Raw genomic sequence first — 23229 nt, forward strand, 5'->3', positions numbered from 1 at the left:
TGTGTGTGTGTGTGTGTGTGTGTGTGTGTGTGTGTGTGTGTGTGTGTGTGTGTGTGTGTGTGTGTGTGTGTGTGTGTGTGTGTGTGTGTGTGTGTGTGTGTGTGTGTGTGTGTGTGTGTGTGTGTGTGTGTGTGTGTGTGTGTGTGTGTGTGTGTGTGTGTGTGTGTGTGTGTGTGTGTGTGTGTGTGTGTGTGTGTGTGTGTGTGTGTGTGTGTGTGTGTGTGTGTGTGTGTGTGTGTGTGTGTGTGTGTGTGTGTGTGTGTGTGTGTGTGTGTGTGTGTGTGTGTGTGTGTGTGTGTGTGTGTGTGTGTGTGTGTGTGTGTGTGTGTGTGTGTGTGTGTGTGTGTGTGTGTGTGTGTGTGTGTGTGTGTGTGTGTGTGTGTGTGTGTGTGTGTGTGTGTGTGTGTGTGTGTGTGTGTGTGTGTGTGTGTGTGTGTGTGTGTGTGTGTGTGTGTGTGTGTGTGTGTGTGTATTCATTTTCATGCATTTCTGGCTTTTGAATAAACATTCTAAACGTTGGAGTTGTTAGCGTAACCCGAAGAAATAATGGAAGCAAGACTAAGTAATGCAATAAAACATTTTTATTGAAACAATTGCGCGTTGAATAAAACACTTCATCATGTTTTTTCTTGAGATGCTATATATTTCTATCTTGTTGGGGGTATACAAAACTTTTAACAACCTAGTCTTACATTTAATTTTCGATAATATTGGGTTAATGGACTGTATCTGCTGGTTAACCCATGATGGTAGTAGTAACGTTTGTTGGTGCTTTGTTTTTCATCAGTCTATCTGTATATTCCTTGGTGATACTGTCTATCAAAGCCCTTTTTATCTTACTTGTGGTTTCACTGTCTATTGTGACATTATTTTTTTTGCATAGATTGCAGTTTTGACACTTCTATAAGATATGACTTGTGATATTGATAGAAAAGTAGGCCTGTCTTCTTCTTCTTGCCTTCCTTTTAATTGTAATGCCAGAAAGATGGTGATAGGGTCTATGAACGGGTAACATGTTACAAGCAGTAGTAGCAAAAAGTTGACCCTCATCGTCAACTATTGCATCTCTTTGAGCACTATCATCTCTGGAGATCTTACTCTCTTGCTTTCTTGAAATGACTTCACCTTTTTCGTGATGGTGCTAGTAACGTTTGCTGGTGCTTTGTTTTTCATCAAATCATCTTCAGTCTCCTTGGTGATAATATTTGCTAGTGCTCTTTTCATTTTATTTGCAGTTTCACTGGCTATTATGATGTTATTTTTAAATAGGTCGCAATTTTGGCACCCGGATATGATATGGCTTATGATGCTGTTACAGCGGTATGCCTGTCTTTTTGTCTTCTTTTGAATGCTATACTCGAAAGATGACCGTACTTTTGATCAGTCAATAAGGTATTAAATGAAGTATAAGCAAGAAGTTGGACTCCGCGGTCAACTAAAAGTTTTAGACTAGCATTTTCTTTGAGCACTATCATCTCTGGAAATATTAGTCTCGCATATCTAGTTTCAGTAATGTTAATTTTTTTAGTTATTCCAAAGGAGTTTAAGTCCTTAGTGTCATGAAAACCCACGCATACATTTCCAACACAATCGTCAATTAGCATTTGTTTCATAATTCCAGTATTGCTCATTGTCAGCAATCAATGCGACAATAACTTTATCATATGCAAACATTTTCTTGGAATATTTTATCTTCACTTTTTCCTACTAAGATATATATGTTTGTCCTTCCAATTTACAAATAATACTGATTGAAAACATATAATAAACTAGCTATTGTCGGTGACTAGCCATAGATTGTCAAGGAGGCAGCCACAAAATAAGTGTCAGGATTAAAAATTACTGGATTTGAGAACCAAAACATCTTACAAAATCTAGTAAAATCGGAAAAATGTTTGATTCTAAATGAAGATTTTATGGAGTTATATCTTCAAAAAAGAATATTTTCTCAAGTAATGCTTAACGATATAATGGAAAATAAGTGGAATATTGCATGGAATATTGCATCTTTGGAATATTGCATGAAACTTTTATCTCGTAGCCCAGATGCATTTACTCTACTTATTGATTTATTAATTGAAACAAAACAAAATGATTTTGTGATTCTGCTTTTAACCACTACCTAGGCCGCCGTTTTACAAGGCAACAAGAGATAAGATGACATTTTAAGTAATCATGTCTCAACAAGTTTTTTGACATCACCCCTGCTCCAAGAAGACATTCATTTTATTGATCGCGACTCAGTTTCTTTTTGGAAGTGAGATAATCAACATCACAAAATGTTTCACAAATGTCCATTATGCTTGGATACATTGGGCAGCTGGTCATCCTGTGAGGATTGTATTTTCGGTGATGACTATAAGGAAAAGTGTAGATTTTGCAATTCATATGAATTGCATAGAGGATATAATACTGCTACTGTTAAATAATTTAGCACTACTACTAACAACTCACCGCAGCACCAAGCTAACTGAGGCCAACAGAGCTACGCACGCTCCTCCTCCATCCCAAACTATTCAAAGCCTCCCTTTTTACACCCTCCCAAGAAGTTCCCATTTCCTTTAAATCTTTCTTTATGACGTCCCCCAACGCCCGATGGGGACGACCTGCTTTCCTTTTAGCCCTAGATGGTTGGCCGAAACAAATAGTCTTCGGCAATCTGTCATCCTTCATTCGCACAACGCGCCCTAGCCACCTCAGCCTTTCTTTCATTATAGCCCCAGGTACCCAGAACAATCCTTAAGCAATTTCTCTGAAAAACATCTAGCAAATCTTCATCCGCCTTTCAGAGCGTCCATGCTTGAGAGCAATATTTGACCACTGTCATGACTGTAGCTTCTAATATTCTAATCTTGGTTTGCAGACTTATCTTCCTATTCTTCCAAACTTTTTGTAACTGTAAAAAAATACCCTGATCCTTGGCTATTCTACTTTTAACATCTACATCTGCAATTAGTTTCTTTTGATTTAGTTCGAAATCCTCCTAAGCATTCCCTGAGGGTTCAAGCACTATTCAACATACCCTGAAAGTTTCAATTTAATGCCCTCTGCCGTTCCTGAAATATTGCTGATGCTCCGTTTTGACAATCAACATGCAGATAGTGTATTTTGAACAGTCCAAAGTTCCCTAGCATTAGTAATGGCTCTGAAAGTTTCAAGTTAATACCTTTACATGTTCCAAAGATATTGTATATGCCTTTCATCATTTTGCTCACACTTTCATCTAGGATGCTTAAATCATCAGCGTAATTCAAGTCCAGGAGACTTGTTCCTCCCCATTCAATTCCGTGGTCTTCCATTGCCTTTCCTGTGCTCCTTAAAACAAAGTCCATCAAAATAATCCATGTAAAGGGGGATAGAACACAACCCTGCTTAACTCCTGATTTAAGACAAAACCAGCTGCTAACCTCATTTCCTACCTTCACTGCAGCAGTGTTATTCTCGCACATAGCACTAATCACTTTAATGTGTTTGTCTGGTACACCATACAAGGATTAAACCTTTTTACTAAAGCTCTTTTATCAACAGAATCGAACGCTTGATCAGAATCTATAAAACTGAGCACCAAATATGTTTGAAAAGTCAGGCACTTCTCAATTATTAGCCTAAGAGTGAAAATATGGTCGACGCATCCTCTACGTTTTCTAAAACCACACTGTTCTTCTCTTAACACTTTGTCTACGGCATCTCTTAGTCTAAAAAGTATCATATTACTAACTAGTTTACTACCTACTGAGACCAGATTAATGTCTCGATAATTACTACACTCAGTTTTATCACCTTTCTTATAAAAAGGCTTAATTAAAGTTTTCCTAAAATCGTTAGGTACTTCCCCTTTTTCAAAAATCAAATTAATAATCTTCAGTAACTTATTTCTAACCTCAGAGCCACCATATTTAAGAAACTCATTTACCACCTTATCAGTACCTGGAGCCTTATTATTTTTTAATCCTTTTAGTACTGTTGCTAATTCTTCCTCACAAAATAAATCTTCCTTCACATCCAAGATATCACAAACTTTTTCATTTTCCTCTACATCTTTTCCTGCAAATCTATCTCGGTTAAACAAAATTCTCACAATATTCGGCCCATCTCTCATTAGTTTTTTCCTTATCTCTAATTACGGCCCCATTCCTATCTTTAACTGGTTCAAGTCCGGATTGACTGCTCCCTCTCAATTTGTAAACATGTCAGTACAAAATTTTACTATTGTGCCGTCTAGCTGCCTCTTCCAGATCCTCGGCAATTTTATCCATGGCCTCCACATCACACCTCCTTAGTTCAAATTTTAATGCTTTCTCCACTTTCTTACGTTCCTTTTGTTTTCATATGATCTATTACTTAGATAATTCTTGTACAAGTCCTCTCTCCTTTCTATTAAACATAAAGGCTTTTCACTAATATTCTTAGCTGCAGTTCTAGCTTTCTTCCCTAAGACACATTCAGCAACTTCACAAATTATTTTTCTAAAATTATTCCAACCATCTTCCAAATTATCAACTTTTAAACTCTGAAGTTTAGTATTCAACTGTTCCTGGAAAGTTTATCTCAAATTCTCATCCTGAAGTCTACCAACATCAAAACTTCCCGAGAAGTAGTTACCCTTCCGATATTTTAGTTTTAAATTGACCCTTGACACTACAAGATGATGATCTTTATTTTTAACATCAATAACATCACTCCTATATACCCTAGTATCTTGTATTGATCCTGCCAGTTTTCGGTTTACAATAACATAATGAATAAGGTTTGCTGTATTACCATCACGTGAATACCATGTTCCCTTATGAGCCGTTTTATGACCAAACACCGTATTGGTTATAATTAGATTGTTAAACCTACAAAATTGCAAAAGTCTGTATCCATTACTGTTTTATTTTCCTACACCAAATTTACCTAGAATAGGATAACATCTATCCCTATTTCTACCAACCTGGGCGTTAAAATATCCCAGTAATAAGATCATATTTCTACCTGGGGACAAAATGAATACTGTAATTTCTGCCTTGAAGAGATATATGACTCTTATACTAGAGTTTTCCTATGCTCCAACTCTCACTATGATAAATGTGACCAAAAGGAAAATACTTACACTAGCATTATTGCAAAAAAACTCTAAACGTGGTTTCAGTTTATTTTTAAGATATTGTTATCTTTGTGGTTTTAAATTGTTTCGGGTAGAAGAACCTGGTCTATGCTTCATTTGCTGGAATAATAAAAGAGTTTGGTGTTTACGACATCACTGTGAAGATAACGGCTACTATGGCTATTATAAACCAAAAGACTTTAATTTGTTTGTTACGGAAAAAGATCCTTCATATAAAAATATTGTGTGTGACATTGCTTCAAATAAGCAAATTGAAACACGTGAATTTTATAGTATGCATCATAATAGTATTATTGACTCTAAGAACAGATAAGATAAAAATAAAGTTACAATATATTGTAGAAAATGTGATCCTGACTTTGCATGCCAAGATAAAAACAAGTTGAATGCTGCTGAAACTTATTGTTTCCAATTATTACCTAAATGTGGAAGAACAAATCTAAAGCACCCAGTTTCTTTTACATACAAATTTTATTAAAAATAAAATTTACAAACATTTTGAAACATTTCGCTCTTAAGGCCCCAAAATTTATATTGTGCGGGTTGGAAAGGGTATCTTCAACTAGAAAGTGGTTCAAACGAGGATTGCCACCATTAATGCTGAGAAATTCACTGTAAGTATGTCCACGACATTAGAAAACAAAATATAATAGTGCATGAGAACCACACTTTTCGCTAATAAATCTTGTATCCGCTTCCGATTTTGAATAATAGATTTTCCACTTTGCTCAAGAAATTTTTTAATGTGAGGCGTGTAGAATGCATACGGTAGACCAAGAGGATGAAAAAATTCAATATTTTTCGTTGTTAGAAAGGTGCATAGCCAATACCCCGTCTTTAAACTTGGTGGGCTAATGTTAACAATGATAACACTTTGAATGTGATCGAGGAAATCCGAAGGTATGGAATAGGATTTGTATTTAGACATGTAAGGATCCAAATTGAATACATTGATTATTTGATTTGTGTTCATGGTGCCAAGTCTAATAGAACACTGACATCAGGGGTAATTTCCAAAAAGGTTTCAAATTAGTTTAGCGAGATTAATGCAATACTCTCCTCCAATGGCTCGGCAAAAGTACACTCTAAGAGTACTGTGCCTGTTCGGACAAAAGTCAAATCTTGAGTACCGGACAAATCCAATACAATGATACCATGAGTTTTCGCAAACATTTCTTCGGTTATACCATTTTCAAATAATTGTGAATCTCGATCTAGTTATTGCATTGTCAATTCATATAAGGTCCTGTAGGATATATCAAAGGATAAATTGTAGAGAGGAATTCCATTTGCTTTATACAGAAGAGATGAAAGACCAACATTTAAAATTTATGTGGAGAATTTGTCCATTGTTCAACGGCACTAGCACTTTTTACAAAAGCCAAAACAAGATATTTCCACTAGATCTTAATTTCTCAATTACCAAGTCAACAGAGGTCATAACTTGTTGTTTTTTACATGAAGTGTTGCCGAGGTGAGAGAGACTGTCACATTGGGCGTGGTGCGAACTAACTTTCGCAAAATAAAATTGGATGGAGTAAGTTGTAACTTATATCAGTCTTTACATTGGGGACAACCATTGAGGTATATTAAATATCTCATGATTTATTTTCCGAACCAAGTGTAAATCTTTAGTTGTCGTATATCTAAGTATATTGCTACTATCAGTGTCTGTTTTATATTCATAACCCAATGCCTGTCCTCTCAAAAGCTTATAGGACATTGGAGTCATCAACATGACTTTTATATAACTTGCATAATTTGAAAGATTGTTGCTTGTGCTCACCAATGTTCCATTTATGTAGGCACTGATTTGTCTAAATAAATTGTGTAGTCCACAATTTTCATACGATAACCCCTCGGCTGCACTTGGTTTTTTATTGTTATAGTTTTTGACAATGAAACTCAAATCTATAAATGTAGAAGTAAAATATGTAAAATAATCTTCACTGGAATAAATTTGAAAATGTATCTTTTCAGAGAACGCATGTTGTGGATAAAATTGTTCATAGTAACAATATTTTATACTTACATCAACATTTTCTGCATAGAAAAGATTTAGAGATGAGTTGACTGAAGGACTAGATTCTTTTTGTGGAAGACAAGCCATTTCTAGGAAAAGAAATCCTCTTTCGATCTAACAATTTTTACTTTCTGTTTCTTCTGTGACAAGACCGATGTTTTACGCATCCAGACTGAGTCGAGACTGATGAGTGATGAGGTGCTTTTTGCTCTTTTTAAACCTTTTGCGCTTTGTTGTGATTTCAATCGCTCGCCAAGGGATCGCACTGGATCTGGAATTTTCTGAAACACCTTCTTTAAGATCCTTCCCAGAGCCTCAATCATGTAGTGTAGAGGACGTAAAATCCGAGGCAACCAGTGCAATATATTTTTTAGCTAGGGATATTGCAAAGCAAAATTACTTGGGAAACCAATTGCCGAGATCGTAAGGGGACATTGACGAACGACCCCAGGAAAAGTCCATTCCATGACCAAATTGTCTTGGTTCAAGAGTGGCGATGACACTTAATCATAGCCGAATCTTTTTTTATTGCTAGAGGATCACCCAGTTCCCTTCTTAATGTTAACTGACAGATCTCCAGATACGAGGTGTTGACCGGAATGATTTAAAAGTGCTTTATTTTGTAGTGGTTAAGTTGCTAGTGACTTGTTTTTCGTTCAAGAATACGTAGAAGAGGAAGGAACATTGGTATTACCGACTCTTGATGTCTCGACAAAGGATGCATAAAGAAATATATAATTGTCTGATGTAAAGCCCGGTGCATAGTATAACATGGTCGCTGCCACTAAAATATTAAGCTTTAATAATACGATCTTTAAAACCGAGAACTTCACGTAAATCCTCATTAAGGAAAATTCTTTCATTCTCAAATGGATTGGTAATCAAAATTCTCACTTGTTCTGTTGAATAGTTGAATATGAAGCCACCCCTTTTTCGATTCGATATTTTTTGTTGATAACTCGACACAGCTCATGAATATTGCTGTATTCCTCATTCAATTCAATTCAGATCGATTTTATTATTACTTTACACTTAAATTACAAATACTCACAAATACATTTAACAAACAAATTCTGGGCCATAATCCATAATAATTGACCCTCTAGGTCAATCCTGTTGAGGAAACATTATATCACGCTTTTAAATCTATCACATAGTCGCGGTCCTCCCTATGCCTTCCATCATGAACTCAAATCACCTCCATACTTTACAAATACCAATAAGAAAGCTTAACTTAAATTTCAAATTCAACGGGATAATACAAGATCTGATATAGCTTATAAATTTATTATAAAATAAAATGTTTAATTTAACATTATAGATTTTTTATCGATTTTCATTTATTTTTAATCATAAAAAATGACATTAAACTATTTACTACTATAAAGGCTTCTTCCTAAGGTGTTTTTTGTAATTTAATTTGAATGAAGCAAGACAAGTTTTCGTCTTAATTCCTGTGGTAGACCATTCTATATTCATGAACATAGATGTTCAAAGCAAAATCAGACTGAACGCATGGCGTAAATAGAACAACCAACAGTGTTCTATCTCGTGATCTTCCCTGACGTGTTTCAACTTGTGAAAAAATTCCTGAAAAGCATTTTGGTAATAGAGAATGAAAATATTTGTAAACAAAAACTGAACAATTTAACACTTCCAAACTATCTAGAGAATATTAAGAATCCGTTTCTTTAATTAGGTTTAATGCTTTGTTATTTATTTTATTAATAATATTCAAATGAACTTTAAATGTCGCCAGCAATACAAGAGAGCAATATCAGATATGTGATTGAATCAGTGCGAAGTACAGAAGACGAAGGATTTTAAAAGGAAAAAAATGCTATAGTTTTTTTAAAATTCCCAGATTTCTTGAAATTTTTAGGCCCACCGCTACAGAATGTTGTTTAAAAGATAGATTTTCATCGATGCACACCCCCAGATACTTGACAGATCCACCATCCAGTCGCTCAGTCATCCTTTTAGACGTTTTGAGACCTTTAAAAGAAGGCTGGACCTGAGTCAAAATTTGTCACCAAAACCTCGTCAGAGAAGTCAAAGGGTTTTAATTTTATATCGTACGTACGATCCTTTCTCAGGAAATCATGAGTTTTTTTAAAGAATACAATCAACAAGAGCAACCTCAAATTTGAAAGCGGGGGAGAGTTTTGTCCAAAAATTGCTTGTTTTATTCATATCGTCATAGAGGGGGGGGGGGTCAGAGACGTTGGAAATGAATATCACATAAAAATTATTAGACATTATGAACGTCTTCAGCTGCAATTCAAGAATCAAAATCAGAGCTGTATCCTAGCCAGAGAACAAACAACTGTCTCTTACCCTTGCGAATTCAACTCTTTAATAACTTTTCAATTTGATACATTCCATTATTTCTAAATTTTTGTAATTCATAATCATAAAAACCACCAAGGATCTCGTGATTTTTCATATCACGGAGACAATAAGCAGGTTTAGTGTCTCAGACTTTTGACACTTTAAAAAGGTGGATGGACCACAAGAAATTCCCCTTTCCGAAATTATTTCTTGTTCGATTGATTCAAATTATATCACCAACATAAAATTTTTTCTTCTGTATCTTTTTATTAGAATATTGTTCAAGAAAAATGTCAAGTACATTGTTACTGTGATGAACTTTAAGAGGACTATGATTGGACAAGGATCGATGAGGACGTTGATTATAAATCAACATTATTTTATCTAAATCTTTAATAAAAGTAATACTATTTTTTTTAATGTACAATATCTTGAGATAAAGAGTCGAATGGTTCTTATCAAACGTACAGTCAATGCAGCCTTTATCAGACTATGACTTTGATAGAGTATTGTTTAATACTTCAATAAAACCTTTTTTACATGTGTTTTAACAAATCCACCCTCCCCACCCCCGATGTGTTTGAATATAAATCTTGTCAAAGATAGATTCAAGGGCTCTAGGAACTTCATCCAGCATTTAACTCAACCATGTAACCTTGCCTCACTGAGGTTGGGGGAACATGACGGTCCCAAGTCCGTTAAATGAGGAGGGTTGGGCTGTTGGTTTGCAACCCACACCCGGGACCGTGAGGGGCAACCCTCAGAGGAAAAAAACCTGCAACTGAAACGCCTAAAACAGCCTCAGATGCATCACTCCCCCCCCCCAGAAAACCACCACCCCCCATTCCCCCGGAGCCGATTTTTCACTGCGAAACAACACCTAAAGATAGGTTTTTGGAATGTGAGAACGCTGAACCAGATATCCAAGACAGAACAAGTTATTAAAGAGATGAGACAATACCTCATCGATACATTCGTTCTCACTGAAATAAGGTGGACTGGAAGTGGATTAGGGAAATTTGATGATGGATATGCTATGGCATTTAGCGGTCACCCTTCCGTCCACCGCGCTGGTGTAGGAATTATGATGTCACCACTTGCACACAAAGCAATGGTGAACTGTATATTGGCGAACTGTTCACCAGTTAGCGAGCGTATATTGACAGCTCGTTGCGTATCTAATCACACAAAAATGACCATCATCGCCTGCTCTGCTCCGGCCAACGGAGCCGATGATGAGGAAAAAGATGTTTTCTACAACATGCTATAATCGGTCACCAAAGACGTTCTCAGGCACGATATAATCTGTGTTGTTGGCGATCTAAATACTAAAGTTAGTGCACATCGTCAGTACCGCCCTGAAGTTCTGGGCCCATACGGCATCGGAGACATGAATGAAAACGGTGCACTCCTAATTGACTGTGCCCTAAGCAACAACTTGGTGATAGGTGGCAGTATGTTCGAACATAAAACGATTCACAAGTACTCCTGGGTGTCCCTTGACGGCCGGATAAAAAACCAAATCAATCATTTCCGCATATCAAGACGCTGGAGAAGTAGCTTTCTGGAAGTGAGGGGCTTTCGAGGAGTGGACGTGAGTTCAGATCACATCTTGATGATAGCGGAAGTAAGAATTAAACTGAAAGCTCATAAACCGAAAATCAACGCCACAACACACAAACAGTTCGACGCTGATAAGCTGAAAGATCGTGATATTCGCAGAAGCTTCTGCATATCACTACATAACAATGTTGAATACGTGAGTTCAGATCACATCTTGATGATAGCGGAAGTAAGAATTAAACTGAAAGCTCATAAACCGAAAACCAACGCCACAACACACAAACAGTTCGACGCTGATAAGCTGAAAGATCGTGATATTCGCAGAAGCTTCTGCATATCACTACATAACAATGTTGAAGCGTTAAACCTGCTCGATGAAGCTGAAGACTCTAGTGTTGAAAACACATTCTTAGACCACACTGGCTATACATGACAAATGAAACTCAGAGAGGAAATAAAAATAACAAAATGAAAAATAAAATCAACAAAGGTGGCTGATACTGGCTGACAAAATCCTTGTATTTTCACCTTTTTTAATTTATTTTTCATTTTGTTATTTTTATTTCCTCTCTGAGTTTCATTAGTGTTGAAAACTTATGGACCTCAGTGAAAAGTGCATACCATGACGTCAAGAAGGCCAGCCTTGGCTTCAAGAAAAGAAAGAAAGAAAAATGGATATTAGATGACATCTGGAAATGTATCAGTAACGCAAGGAGACCCAGACGCTTATCCTAAACACGTTGAGCCCTGAAAAAAATGCCCAGTTACAGCTCCGTTACAAAGAAGAGGATAAGGAGGTTAAAAGAAGTGCAAGGAACGACAAAAGAAAAGTTATCAAGGAAAAAGCAGCACTTGCAGAAGAAGCTGCTAAGAAAAGAGACTCGAAAATGGTGTATCGACTAACGAATGAGATAGTCGGAAGGAAAACAATCCGAATATCCCCTGTAAAAGATGAAAATGAGGATGTAATCTCGGATCCACCGAAAGCTGACGAGAAAGGGGCGTCGCATTTCGAGGAGGTCTTAAATAGACCCAGACCTGACGATCCAGAATTAGTACCTGACAAACCGCTTTTACAAATTGACGTAAGTACTGACCCCCCAAGCACTGAAGAAGTGACGACGGCTTTGAAAAACTGAAAAATGGACGGGCATATGGAGTAGATAGGATCACGGCAGAGATGCTGAAGGCGTCCCTTCCTGCCTCCATAACCGTTTGGACTGCTCTCCTAGTGGCCATCTGGAATAGCAAAAAAGTCCCATAAGACTGGACCAAAGGTATACTAGTAAAACTCTTCAAGAAAGGCGATGCGCTAGTCTGCGACAACTGGAGGGGCATCAACCTAAAGTCTGTTCCTAGCAAAATACTAGCCACAGTTATTCTAGAACGCCTAAGAAAAGCCCTAGATTCACATCTTAGAGAAGAGCAACACGGGTTCCTACCTGGTATGTCTTGCTCTGACCTTATTTTCATTCTAAGGCTGATGATGGAAGAGCCAAGAAAATGGAACAAAAAGATATACCTGCTCAGCATTGATTTTGAAAAGGCATTCGATTCTATCGACCGAGATACTTTATGGAAGATTCTAAATTATTAAGGAGTACCTGATAAACTATTCAAAATGATAATGACACTTTATGAAGATAGTGAATGCTGCGTTCGTACGGAAAATGGGGACACGTGTTTCTTCAAGATAATGTCTGGAGTCAAACAAGGTTGTATACTATCCCCGTTCCTGTTTATAATTGTAATGGACTATATTTTATGGCAGTCTTCAGGCTGTGGAGTAAAGATTAGCAACCGGCAGATCTCGGATCTGGACTTCGCATGTGACGTTGTTCTTCTCGAAGAAGCGAAACATCGACTGCAGCTGCTACTCGACGCCATAGATGAAAAGGCCGAGAAAGTGGGACTTGCGGTGAATGTCAGTAAGACAAAGAGCATGGCCACATCTGACTCCCCGCTGATACTAAAATACAAAGGTAAAGCAATTGACCAGGTTAAAGAATTTAAGTATCTTGGGAGCTGGATTGAATATGAGGGTGAAATAGCTAATGAAGTTAAGAGGAGGATTGGACAGGCGACATCGGCTTTCAATAAATTGAAACCAGTTTGGCGCAGTAGTAAATACTCTCTATGCTTAAAGCTAAGACTCCTAAATAGCAATGTGATATCCATCCGCCTCTATGCTAGCGAATGCTGGAAATTAAACGTCCAACTGGAGAAACGTGTCCTAGCTTTTGACAACATTTGCCTTAGAAGGATCCTGAACATATCGTGGCAGGAAAAGGTCACCAACATAGAAGTCAGTCGGCAAACCGGTCAGCCATTAGTTACTGATCTCTTGATGCGTAGGAGATGGACTTATCTTGGTCAAGTCCTTCGTATGCCAGAGGATTGACTCCCAAAAACAATATATGAGTGGTGACCCGAGGGGAGGCGGAAAAGGCGGAAACCCTACGACGGCAGTACGACCGGGGCCTGAGAAGCGTGGAGCTGTCTCTTTAACCACAGTGGGAGGATGTCACGGCTGCAGCTCAGTTCCGAGATGTCTGGCGAAGCTTCGTAGACGCCCTATGAGCCATTCCTGGCTCTGGAGGATCTAATGTCAAAGGTAAGGTAAGCAACTTCATCGCCTCTCTTTGCCAGCAAATGAACTGCATATGCATAGTGACTAAAAACACTTATTGCAAGGAAAATATACTTTTACGGTTTGTTATGACGTCTTTGAATCTCGTCGAGAGTCAAAAGATCTAATTGTAATATATGCAAGGGGAAAACGCTTTAGTTTTTCGATAATGATTACCACAAACTTTCGATGAAGAGTGTAGCTGGGCTTCTTCTGTAAATACTCTTTTGCTGGCTTCTTTTCAACTTCGGCGACTTTAGAAAATGTGGTGGGAGAACTTAAACTTCCCACTTCTTCAATATTCTCACAAACTGGTTTCAAAACTTGATCCATTTTGAACGTAAACGTGGCGTGAAGCGTCCTCTACCCTTTGGCACACTAATGTGGTGGAAAGACACTTTTGTTTAATACCCTTTAAATCATCATGCCCACTGGGCGTGCTATCTAAACGATATATCTCTTGATATTTTACCAAATTCCTTTAATTGTTTTAAAACATGATAATTCCCAATAAGACTTTTTGGAAAATTTGACGACTTTAAAAATTTAGACAAATGACTGATTCAAGTCTTTTACAATTTGTAGTCAAATCTTCTACCGAATCAATTAAATTGTAGGGCTTGCCCTGGATTAAAACTTCATTCTTTTTCTCTTCAATTTGTACGTGTTCATTTTCAGCAAGATAAGTCAAAAGTATTTTACTTTGCTCACGATACGATCGAGGCATTACGTCTACAAAACTTGTAAAATCTTTAAATAAGTCTTCTTCTTGTTTTGGCATTGGTGTTGGCAGTCCCGTTGAAGTTTTAGAACTTTCAGAAATTGCAGGCTAATCAATGACATTTACATTGTGTTGTCTTTCAGGGTAAGGCTTATGTTTGTCGACATAAACATAACCTTTTCGGTTATGGTAAACTGTTTTGGTAGGTTTTGGTGGTAACCCGGTTATGGTTAGTACCGGTTATGGTGGTTATGGTAAACCAAAATGCCCTTACAAAGGGCATTTTGAAGCAACATTAATTGTTCATCATCAGCTATTGTTTCATTGTTAATAAATTCATCAAGATTATCTTCAAAGTGCTCTTTTAGTGAAAGAGCAAGTTCAATTAGCGTCAATTTATAGGGTTTAGCCATTTCTAGAGAATAGTGTTTACAAGTCCGGTGATTATCGGTAGTAACAATGGAAAGGAACTACCACCCACTTGAAGAAGCCGTTTTCTTTTAAAATTAATTAAGAAAACTTTTTCCACAAAATAAGTTTTTTAAAGAAAAGTAAAGAACTCTATTAAACAAAAAATTAGCAAAACTAAAATCAAATAATCTACCAAGCGTGAAACTACCACAAATCAGCATTGATAAGTAAATGAAACCCAAAACGAACAGAAAATACAATAATTAACCGAGTCAAACTCAAAACGAGCAAAAATTAACATAAGTTGGGCTCAAAACCCCAATGCCTTCCCAAGGCCAGAACATAATTTGCACTTTACCGAAAAAAATTTAAATGCTTTTACTTTTATAACTCTAATAAATCAAATAATATTAATATTTTGATTTCTAAATATCAGTATATGTCTATTAAACTGACAATTCACATTCGTTTGTATTTTTTTCAGTAAAGTGCAAATTATGTTCTGGTCCTGGGAAGGCATAGGGGTTTTGAGCACAACTTATGTTAATTTCTACTCGTTTTGAGAGGGGCGTTAGTCTTTCTCCAATCACTTTCAACTATTAATAAAGGCACTAGCCCTTTTAATTTCCCATCAAATGAGCCCTTTTAAAGTTTCTACGACAACGCTTTTAATAAAAACCTTATATGCCCCTAGGGGATAACTTATAACCTTCGCCCTGAGGGCTGGGGGGGTGTGTTATCCTCAGAGACCTAATTTCCAGAACTTCCTACTACGTTGAACAAAATGGATATCTGAAAATTTTGATTGAATGTGTTTGGGGGAATGGTGGGCGTGAGAGAGGGATTAGTTACCGTTCAATCACTTTCAACTATTTAAAAGGGCACTAGCCCTCTCAATTTCCAATTGAATGAGTCCCATTTGAAGTTTTTATGACAACTCTATCATTAAAAACCTTATATGCCCCCAGGGCATAACTTACAACCTTTACCCTGGGGGTTTTGGGGGGTTTGTCATACTTAAATACATAATATCCAGAACTTTCAACTACATTGAACAAAATGGCTATCTCTAGACTTTGTTTGATTGTGTTTGGCGAAATGGAGGGCGTGGGAGGGGGGTTAATTACTTTCCACTCACTTTCGACTATTAAAAAGGGCAATTTCCATTTCCAATCAAATGAGCCTCTTTTGAAATTTCTACAACAACTTTCTATATAAACCTTATATGCCCCCAAGGCAGAACTTACAACCCTTGCACTGAAAGCTCTGAATTTGGATTGGATATGTTTGGGGAAATGGTGGGCGTGAGAGGGGGGTTAGTTGCCCTTCAATCACTTTCGACTATTAAAAGGGCACTAGTCCTTTCAGTTTTAAATGGAATGAGCTCTTTTGGATGTTTTTACAACATCACTTTCAATCAAAACCATACAAGCTCCCAGGGCATAACTTAAAACCCTTGCCCTGAGGGTTGTAGGGGGATGGGTTGTTATCCTTAAAGACCTAATTCCCAAAACTTTCAACTGCGTTGAATAAAACGGCTATCCAAAAATGATGTGTTTGATTTGATGTGTTTGATGTGTTTGGGGAAAAGTTGGGCGTGAGAGAGGGGTTAGCTACCCCCAAATCACTTTCGACTATTAAAAAGGGCACTAGCCCTTTGAATTTCCAATCGAATGAGCTCTTTTTCAAGTTTCTATGACAAACATTTCAATACAAACCTTATATACCCCAGGGTATAACTTATAACCCTTTCCTTGAAGACTGTGGGGGGGGGGGAGGGGTGTCCGGTTCAAAGTTATAATTTCCTGAACTTTAAACTTCGTGGAACAAAATGGCTATCAAAAAATTTTTATTGGATATGTTTGGGGAAATGATGGGCGTGGAAGGGGTGTTAGTTGCCTTCCAATCACTTTTGACTATTAAAAAGGGCACTAGCCATTTCTATTTCCAATCGAATGAGCCCGTTTTGAAGTTTCCATGACGACGCTTTCAGTTAAAATTTTAGATACCCCCAGGGCATAACTTACAACCCTTGCACTGAGGGCTGTGGGGGAGTGTCCTCCTCAAAAACATAATTTCCATCTGGAAATCAACAACACTGAACAAAATGGCTATCTAAAATTTTTGATTGGATGTGTTTGGGGAAAATATGGGCGAGAGAGGGCGGTTAGTTTCCCTCAAATCACTTTCGACTATTATGAAGGGACTAAATCTTTTAACTTCCAATCGAATGAGCCATTTTTCGAGTTTTTACAACAAGGATGTGAGCAAAAACTTATATGCCCCCAGGGTATAAATTATAACCCTCGTCCTGAAGACCGTAGGGGGAGTGTCCTGCTCAAAGGTATAATTTGCTAAACTTTAACTGCGTGGAACAAAATGGCTATCTTAAAATTTTATTTGGATGTGTTTGGGGAAATGGTGGGCGTTGAAGGGGTGTTAGTTGCCTTCCAATTACTTTTGACTATTAAAAAGGGCACAAGACATTTCAATTTCTAATCGCATGAGCCCTTTTTGTCAAATTTCTAATCGAATGATCCTTGGTGTCCTAGCTCAAAGTTATAATTTCCTGAACTTTAAACTTTGTGGAACAAAACGGCTATCAAAAAATTTTGATTGGATATGTTTGGGAAAATGGTGAGCGTGGAAGGGGTGTTAGTTGCATTCCAATCACTTTCGACTATTAAAAAGGGCACTAGCCATTTCTATTTCCAAGCGAATGAGCTCGTTTTGAAATTTCTACGACGACGCGTTCAGTAAAAACCTTAGATGCCCCCAGGGTATAACTTAAAACCCTTGCCCTGAGGGCTGTGGGGGAGTGTCCTCCTCAAAAACATAATTTCTATCTGGAAATCCACAACACTGAACAAAATAGCTATCTAAAATTTTTGATTGGATGTGTTTGAGGAAAAGTTGGGAGAGAGAGGGGGGCTAGTTGCCCTCAAATTACTTTCGACTATTAAAAAGGGCACTAGACCTTTGAATTTCCAATCGAATGAGCCCTTTTTCTAGTTTCTACGACAAAGTTTTCAATAAAAACTTATATGCCCCCAGGGCATAACTTATAACCCTTGCTCTGAAGACTGTGGGGGAGTGTCCTGCTCAAAGGTATAATCTCCTGAACTTTAACTGCGTGGAACAAAATGACTTAAATTTTTGATTGGATGTGTTTGGGGAAATGGTCGGCATGGAAGGGGTGTGTTTTGCCTTTCATTTACTTTTGAATATTAAAAAGAGCCCAAGCCATTTCAATTTCTAATCGGATGAGCCCTTTTTGAAGTTTCTACGACAACGCGTTCTATAAAACATATAAACATATCTCCTGAACAAACCCACAGCAGAACAATATCAGGTCTTTTTCTAGCACCACGTACGAAAGAGGAATTACTAGTGATTATCAGTAAGCTGCCACCTTTGGGCTGTGCAAGTATATCTTGAAGAAGGCCTCTTCGGGTCTTGTAGCTCCACTTCCACACTTGGTCAGCCTTTCACTAGCAACCGGAGTTTATCCTAATGTGTTCAAAACTGCCCAAGTCCTTCCCCTCTACAAAAAAGGAGACAAGAGTCTTATCCCTAATTATTGACCCATGTCAATTCTACCGGTTATATCAAAAGTCCTCGAGCGAGTGGTTTATAAAAGGGTATACAGATTCCTCGATGTCAAGCAGCTACTCTCTCCCCGTCAATATGGGTTTCGGTGTTATCATTCAACTTTGCATGCCTTAGTTGATTCAGTTGAATACATATTAAATAGCCAGGATGCTGGAGAAAAGGTACTAGGTATTTTTCAGGATTTTACTAAGGCTTTCGACACGGTATGCCATTCAAACCTCCTCACAAAATTACATTCATTTGGAATATATGGTGTTGCTCACGAGTGGTTTTCATTACACCTGACTGATCGTAAGCAGTGCGTAATTGTGGAGGGTAGTGTGTCACCAGAATTACAGGTAAAATCTGGCCTACCTCAGGGGTCGGTATTTGGACCGCTGTTGTTTATTTTGTATATCAATGACCTGACAACGTGTCTTACTAAAAATACACGCCCAGTACTATTTACTGATGACTGAAATTTCTTCATTACTGCTGAATCATCCGAGTCTGCTGCAAAAAAGGCCCAAAAAACACTTGACGAAATATCTGACTGGTGTTTTCATAACAAAATGCAGGTAAATGCTACAAAAAGCTGCATCATAGTCTTCACTTGTCCTCCTACAAACTCCTCATTGTCTCACAATTTCGCACTGTCAATCAATGAAAATCCAATTCCTCAGACCACAGTCACAAAGTTCCTTGGCATACTGGTAGATTCCTCTCTTTCGTTCAAATATCACATATCTCAGCTGTCTTCAACAGTCTCACAGCAAACATCATTGTTACATAGAGCTAGCCTGCTTCTAAGTGCTGAGATGATGGAAATGCTTTATAATGTTTTTGTACTCCCCTAATTCAATCATTGCTGTTCTATATAGAGCGATACATTCAAACCTCATCTAAAATCATTGAAGAGATCAGAAAACCGTGCAGTCAAGGCCACATATTGCCTCCCCAGGCTACACCCCTCAACAAATCTATACAGAGACACTGGAACAATAGATATAATAGAGATAATCAACGTTAGTAATCAACGTTTAGCACACTCGGCAATATCGAATAGAATTCCTCAAGGTCTTTCCAGGTACTTCGAACTTTGTAACACAATTCATCGAGGAAGATCTCTCCGCTGCAACGAGTACAATTTTATGCTACCGAAAAGAAGGCTTGCAATGTCTCAACACTCTCCAGTTTATAGAAGTATTTCTGTATGGAACTCAATTAATGAATCTATTAAATCCATAAAATCATTTGGCACACTCCAAAAACGATACCTCTCTTACACAGTATTTGATACTGCATGAGTTAATGTCTCAATTTTTCGTTTGTATCTTATCCTTTCACTTTTCTTCTTAGACTCCACCTCGTCTCGATTCTTTCCTTTCTAACTCTTTATCCCTCTCTTATGTTATTAGCTCTTCTCTTTTCATTTCATAGTGTGATATAAATTTGTTTACCAATATCGGGTGTGACTCATACAAGCATTGCTTTGAGTCGAAATGTTCATGTTAATTGTTTCGTTTGTTCATTTATTTAAAAATAAAAGCTTGATTGATTGATTGATTGAAGAGACCTAATTTCCAGAAGTTAAAACTACGTTGCATCAAATGGCTATCTCAAAATTTTGATTGGATGTGTTGGGGAAAAGGTGGGCGTGAGAGGGGGTTAGTTACCGCCCAAACATTTTCAACTATTAAAAAGGGCACTAGCCCTTTGAATTTCCAAAAGAATGAGCCTTTTTTGAAGTTTCTATGACAACGCCTTCTATAAAAACCTTATATGCCCCCTGTGTATAACTTACAACCCTTGCCCCGAGGGTTGTGGGGGAGTGTCCTCCTCAAAAACATATTTTCTATCTGGAAATAAACTACGCTGAACAATATGGCTATCTCAAAATTTTTATTGGCTGTGTTTGGGGGAACGTTGGGCGCGGGGGGGGTGGTTAGTTGCCCTCCAATCAGTTTTGACTATTAAAAAGGCCACTAGGCCTTTGAATTTCCAATCGAATGAACCTTTCTTAAAGTTTCTACGACAGCACCTTCTATAAAAACCTTATATGCCCCCAGGGCATAACTTAAAACCCTTGCCCCGAGGGTTGTAGGGGAGTGTCTTGCTCAAAAACTTATTTTCTATGTAGAAATCAACTACGCTGAACAAAATGGCTATATCAAAGTTTTGATTTGAAGTGCTTTGGGGAACGATGGGCGTGGGAGGGGGCTAGCTGCCCTCCAATCACTTTCGACTATTAAAAAGGGCACTAGCCCTTTAAATTTCCAATCGAATGAGCCTTTTTTGAAGTTTCTACGACAACGCCTTCTATAAAAACCTTATATACCCCCAGGGCATAACTTAAAACCCTTGCCCCGAGGGTTGGGGGGACTGTCCTCCTCAAAAAGATATATTCTATCTGGAAATCAACTACGCTGAACAATATGGCTATCTCAAATTTTGATTGTATGTGTTTGGGGTAATGATGGGCGTGGGGATGTTGGGGGCTAGTTACCCTCTAATCACTTTCGACTATTAAAAAGGGCACTAGCCCTTTGAATTTCCAATCAAATGAACCTTTTTTGAAGTTTCTAAAACAACGCCTTCTACAAAAACTTTATATGTCCCCAGGGCATAACTTAAGACCCTTGCCCCGAGGGTTGTTGGGGAGTGTCCTCCTCAAAAACATATTTTCTATTCGGAAATCAACTACGCTGAACAAAATGGCTATCTCAAAATTTTGATTGGATTTGTTTTGGGGAATGATTGGCGTGGGGAGGGGGGGGGTACTTGCCCTCCAGTGACTTTCGACTATTAAAAAGGGCACTAGCCCTTTGAATTTCCAATCGAATGAGCCCTTTTAGAAGTTTCAAGGACAACTCCTTCGATACGAAATGCCTGTCGAAGAAAAAAAAAACACATTGTGGCCACATCGTTCTTAACTTAGGCAGCACTAGCACGCTGCCTATGATCTTTTCCTTTCTTTTTGCAGTCTAGGGCACGTACAAGTGAACGATGTTGCTTTGTCTGTTGCCTAACACCTTCTGACAGTTGAACATTGCCTTCAGTTAAATTTAAGTTAAGACCAGAACACAATTTGAGCCTTAATTAAAAAAGGACAATGGATTGTCAGTTTAATTGACATACGCTGACATTTGTTCCTTAAGGTTTTGATATTTTTTTATTTATGAAAGTAAGAAAGGTGAAAATACTTCAAACATGTTTTGTTTCCAGTAAAGCGCAAATTGTGCTCTGTTCTTGAGGAGGCATCGGGGTTATCTGCCCTGCTCAAGTTAATTTTTGCTCGTTTTGAGTTTGGCGGCTCTTTATTGTGATTTCTGTTCGTTTTGGGTTTCATTTATTCATTGATAATGATTTGTGGCAGTTTTGTGCTTGGAAGATTATTTGACTTTATTTTTGCTCATTCTTAGCTTAACGGAGATGTTTACTTTTCTTTGAAAAACTCGTCTTACAGAAAAAAGGTTTTTGAATTAATTTCTGTTCGTTTTTTATTGACACAGTCTTTTTCATGGAAAAAACTAATATTGTGTATCTTATCAGTTTTTTTTCTATAAGAATCTATAGTAAGGGTTGCTGTTTGTAAATTAGACAAACTTTTAAAAAAATTGTTAGTCTTGACACAAAAATGTATAATGTTTAATTTAATTTTAAGCTTCTGAAGTTTACCTGAAAAATTAAAACTTAGTATCCTTCCAAAAAGATTCTATCTATGCTCTTTGACAACTTGGATACACTTACACTCTTTTTATTTATTTAAATTGCAAGAGCAACATATATTAAGTAAAAACAAATTAAACAAGTAAAAACAAAGTGAAAACATTTTAGATAAATTTTGTTTTCAGTAAAGGGCAAATGTTCTGGTCTTGAGAAGGTATGGGAGTTGTCAGAGACATTTCCAGAGCTTTCAACTACGATGAACAAAATGGCTATCTCAAAATTCTGATTAGATATGTTTCGGAATTTATTGGCGTGGGGGGGGGGTTGGCTTGTTGCCTTCCAATCACTTCTGACTAATAAAAAGGGCACTAGGCTTTTCAGTTTCTGATGTATTTCGAGAAAATATGAGGCGGGGGGATTTATCCACCCTCCAATCACTCTGAATCTTACAAGGAGCACTTGAATTTCTGATTAAAAATAAAATAAGCCCCTCTGAAGTCTTACGATCACCTTTTCTATATATACCTTATGTGCCCCCGGGGCATAACTTACAAGCCTTGCCCTGAAGGTCTTGGGGAAGGTGTTGTCATCCTCAAAGCCATAATTTCCGGACTTTTCAATGACGTTGAACAAAATAGCTATCTCATAATTTTGATTGGATGTGTTTTGGGAAATGGTGGGTGTGGGAGGGGGTTAGTTGACCTCCAATCACTTTCAACTATTGAAAAAGGAACTGACCCTTTCAATTTCCAATCGAATCAGCTATTTTGAAGTTTTTGCGTTAACAAATAGCCATCTCAAAATTTTTATCAGATGTATTTCGGAAAACCGAAGGTGGGGGGGGTGGTATCGACCTTCCGATCACTCTGAATCTTAAAAAGGGCACTAGAACTTCTGATTGGCAATCTAAGGAGCCCCCTCCGAAGTTTATACGATCACCCTTCCTATATGTGCCTTATATGCCCCCAGGGCATAACCGAAAACCCTTGCCCTTAGGGCTGCGGGGGGGGGGGGAGGCGGCTTGTCATCCTCAAAGACATAAGTTTTCGGACCTTTCGGATATTTTAAAATTTTGATTAGATGTGTTTGGGGAAATGGTGGGCGTGGGAAGGGGGTTTGTTTCCCTTCAATCACTTTCGACTATTTAAAAGGGCACTGGCCCTTTCAATTTCCAACCGAATGAG

The 23229-nt window shown here is 37.8% G+C and overlaps 2 protein-coding genes across 2 annotated transcripts; both read left to right on the forward strand.

Annotated features, from left to right (window-relative positions):
* The first annotated feature begins 10410 nt into the window (after positions 1-10410).
* Positions 10411-10731, forward strand: LOC148940495 (protein CFDP2-like). The gene has a single exon (XM_089105000.1). It carries the CDS (start codon positions 10411-10413, stop codon positions 10729-10731), a length of 321 nt encoding a protein of 106 aa, XP_088961126.1.
* A 120-nt stretch (positions 10732-10851) lies between these two features.
* On the forward strand, positions 10852-12560 carry LOC148940496 (uncharacterized). The gene is made up of 3 exons (XM_089105001.1): positions 10852-11418; positions 11789-12109; positions 12504-12560. Exons 1-3 carry the CDS (start codon positions 10852-10854, stop codon positions 12558-12560), a joined length of 945 nt encoding a protein of 314 aa, XP_088961127.1.
* Positions 12561-23229: the final 10669 nt, after the last annotated feature.

This window comes from Artemia sp. Qi Xiang Cuo, chromosome 19 (genome assembly GCF_049724085.1).
Source record: "Artemia sp. Qi Xiang Cuo chromosome 19, ASM4972408v1, whole genome shotgun sequence".
Taxonomy (NCBI): domain Eukaryota; kingdom Metazoa; phylum Arthropoda; class Branchiopoda; order Anostraca; family Artemiidae; genus Artemia; species Artemia sp. Qi Xiang Cuo.

Bases quoted from the DNA above. Each gene is read 5' to 3' on its own strand.
- LOC148940495 (XM_089105000.1), top strand. From the start codon at position 10,411: ATGAGACAATACCTCATCGATACATTCGTTCTCACTGAAATAAGGTGG.
- LOC148940496 (XM_089105001.1), top strand. From the start codon at position 10,852: ATGAATGAAAACGGTGCACTCCTAATTGACTGTGCCCTAAGCAACAAC. The intron at 11,419-11,788 runs GTTGAAAACACA...AAAAATGCCCAG, and splicing joins ATGAAGCTGAAGACTCTAGT to TTACAGCTCCGTTACAAAGA. The intron at 12,110-12,503 runs GTAAGTACTGAC...TTTCATTCTAAG, and splicing joins AACCGCTTTTACAAATTGAC to GCTGATGATGGAAGAGCCAA.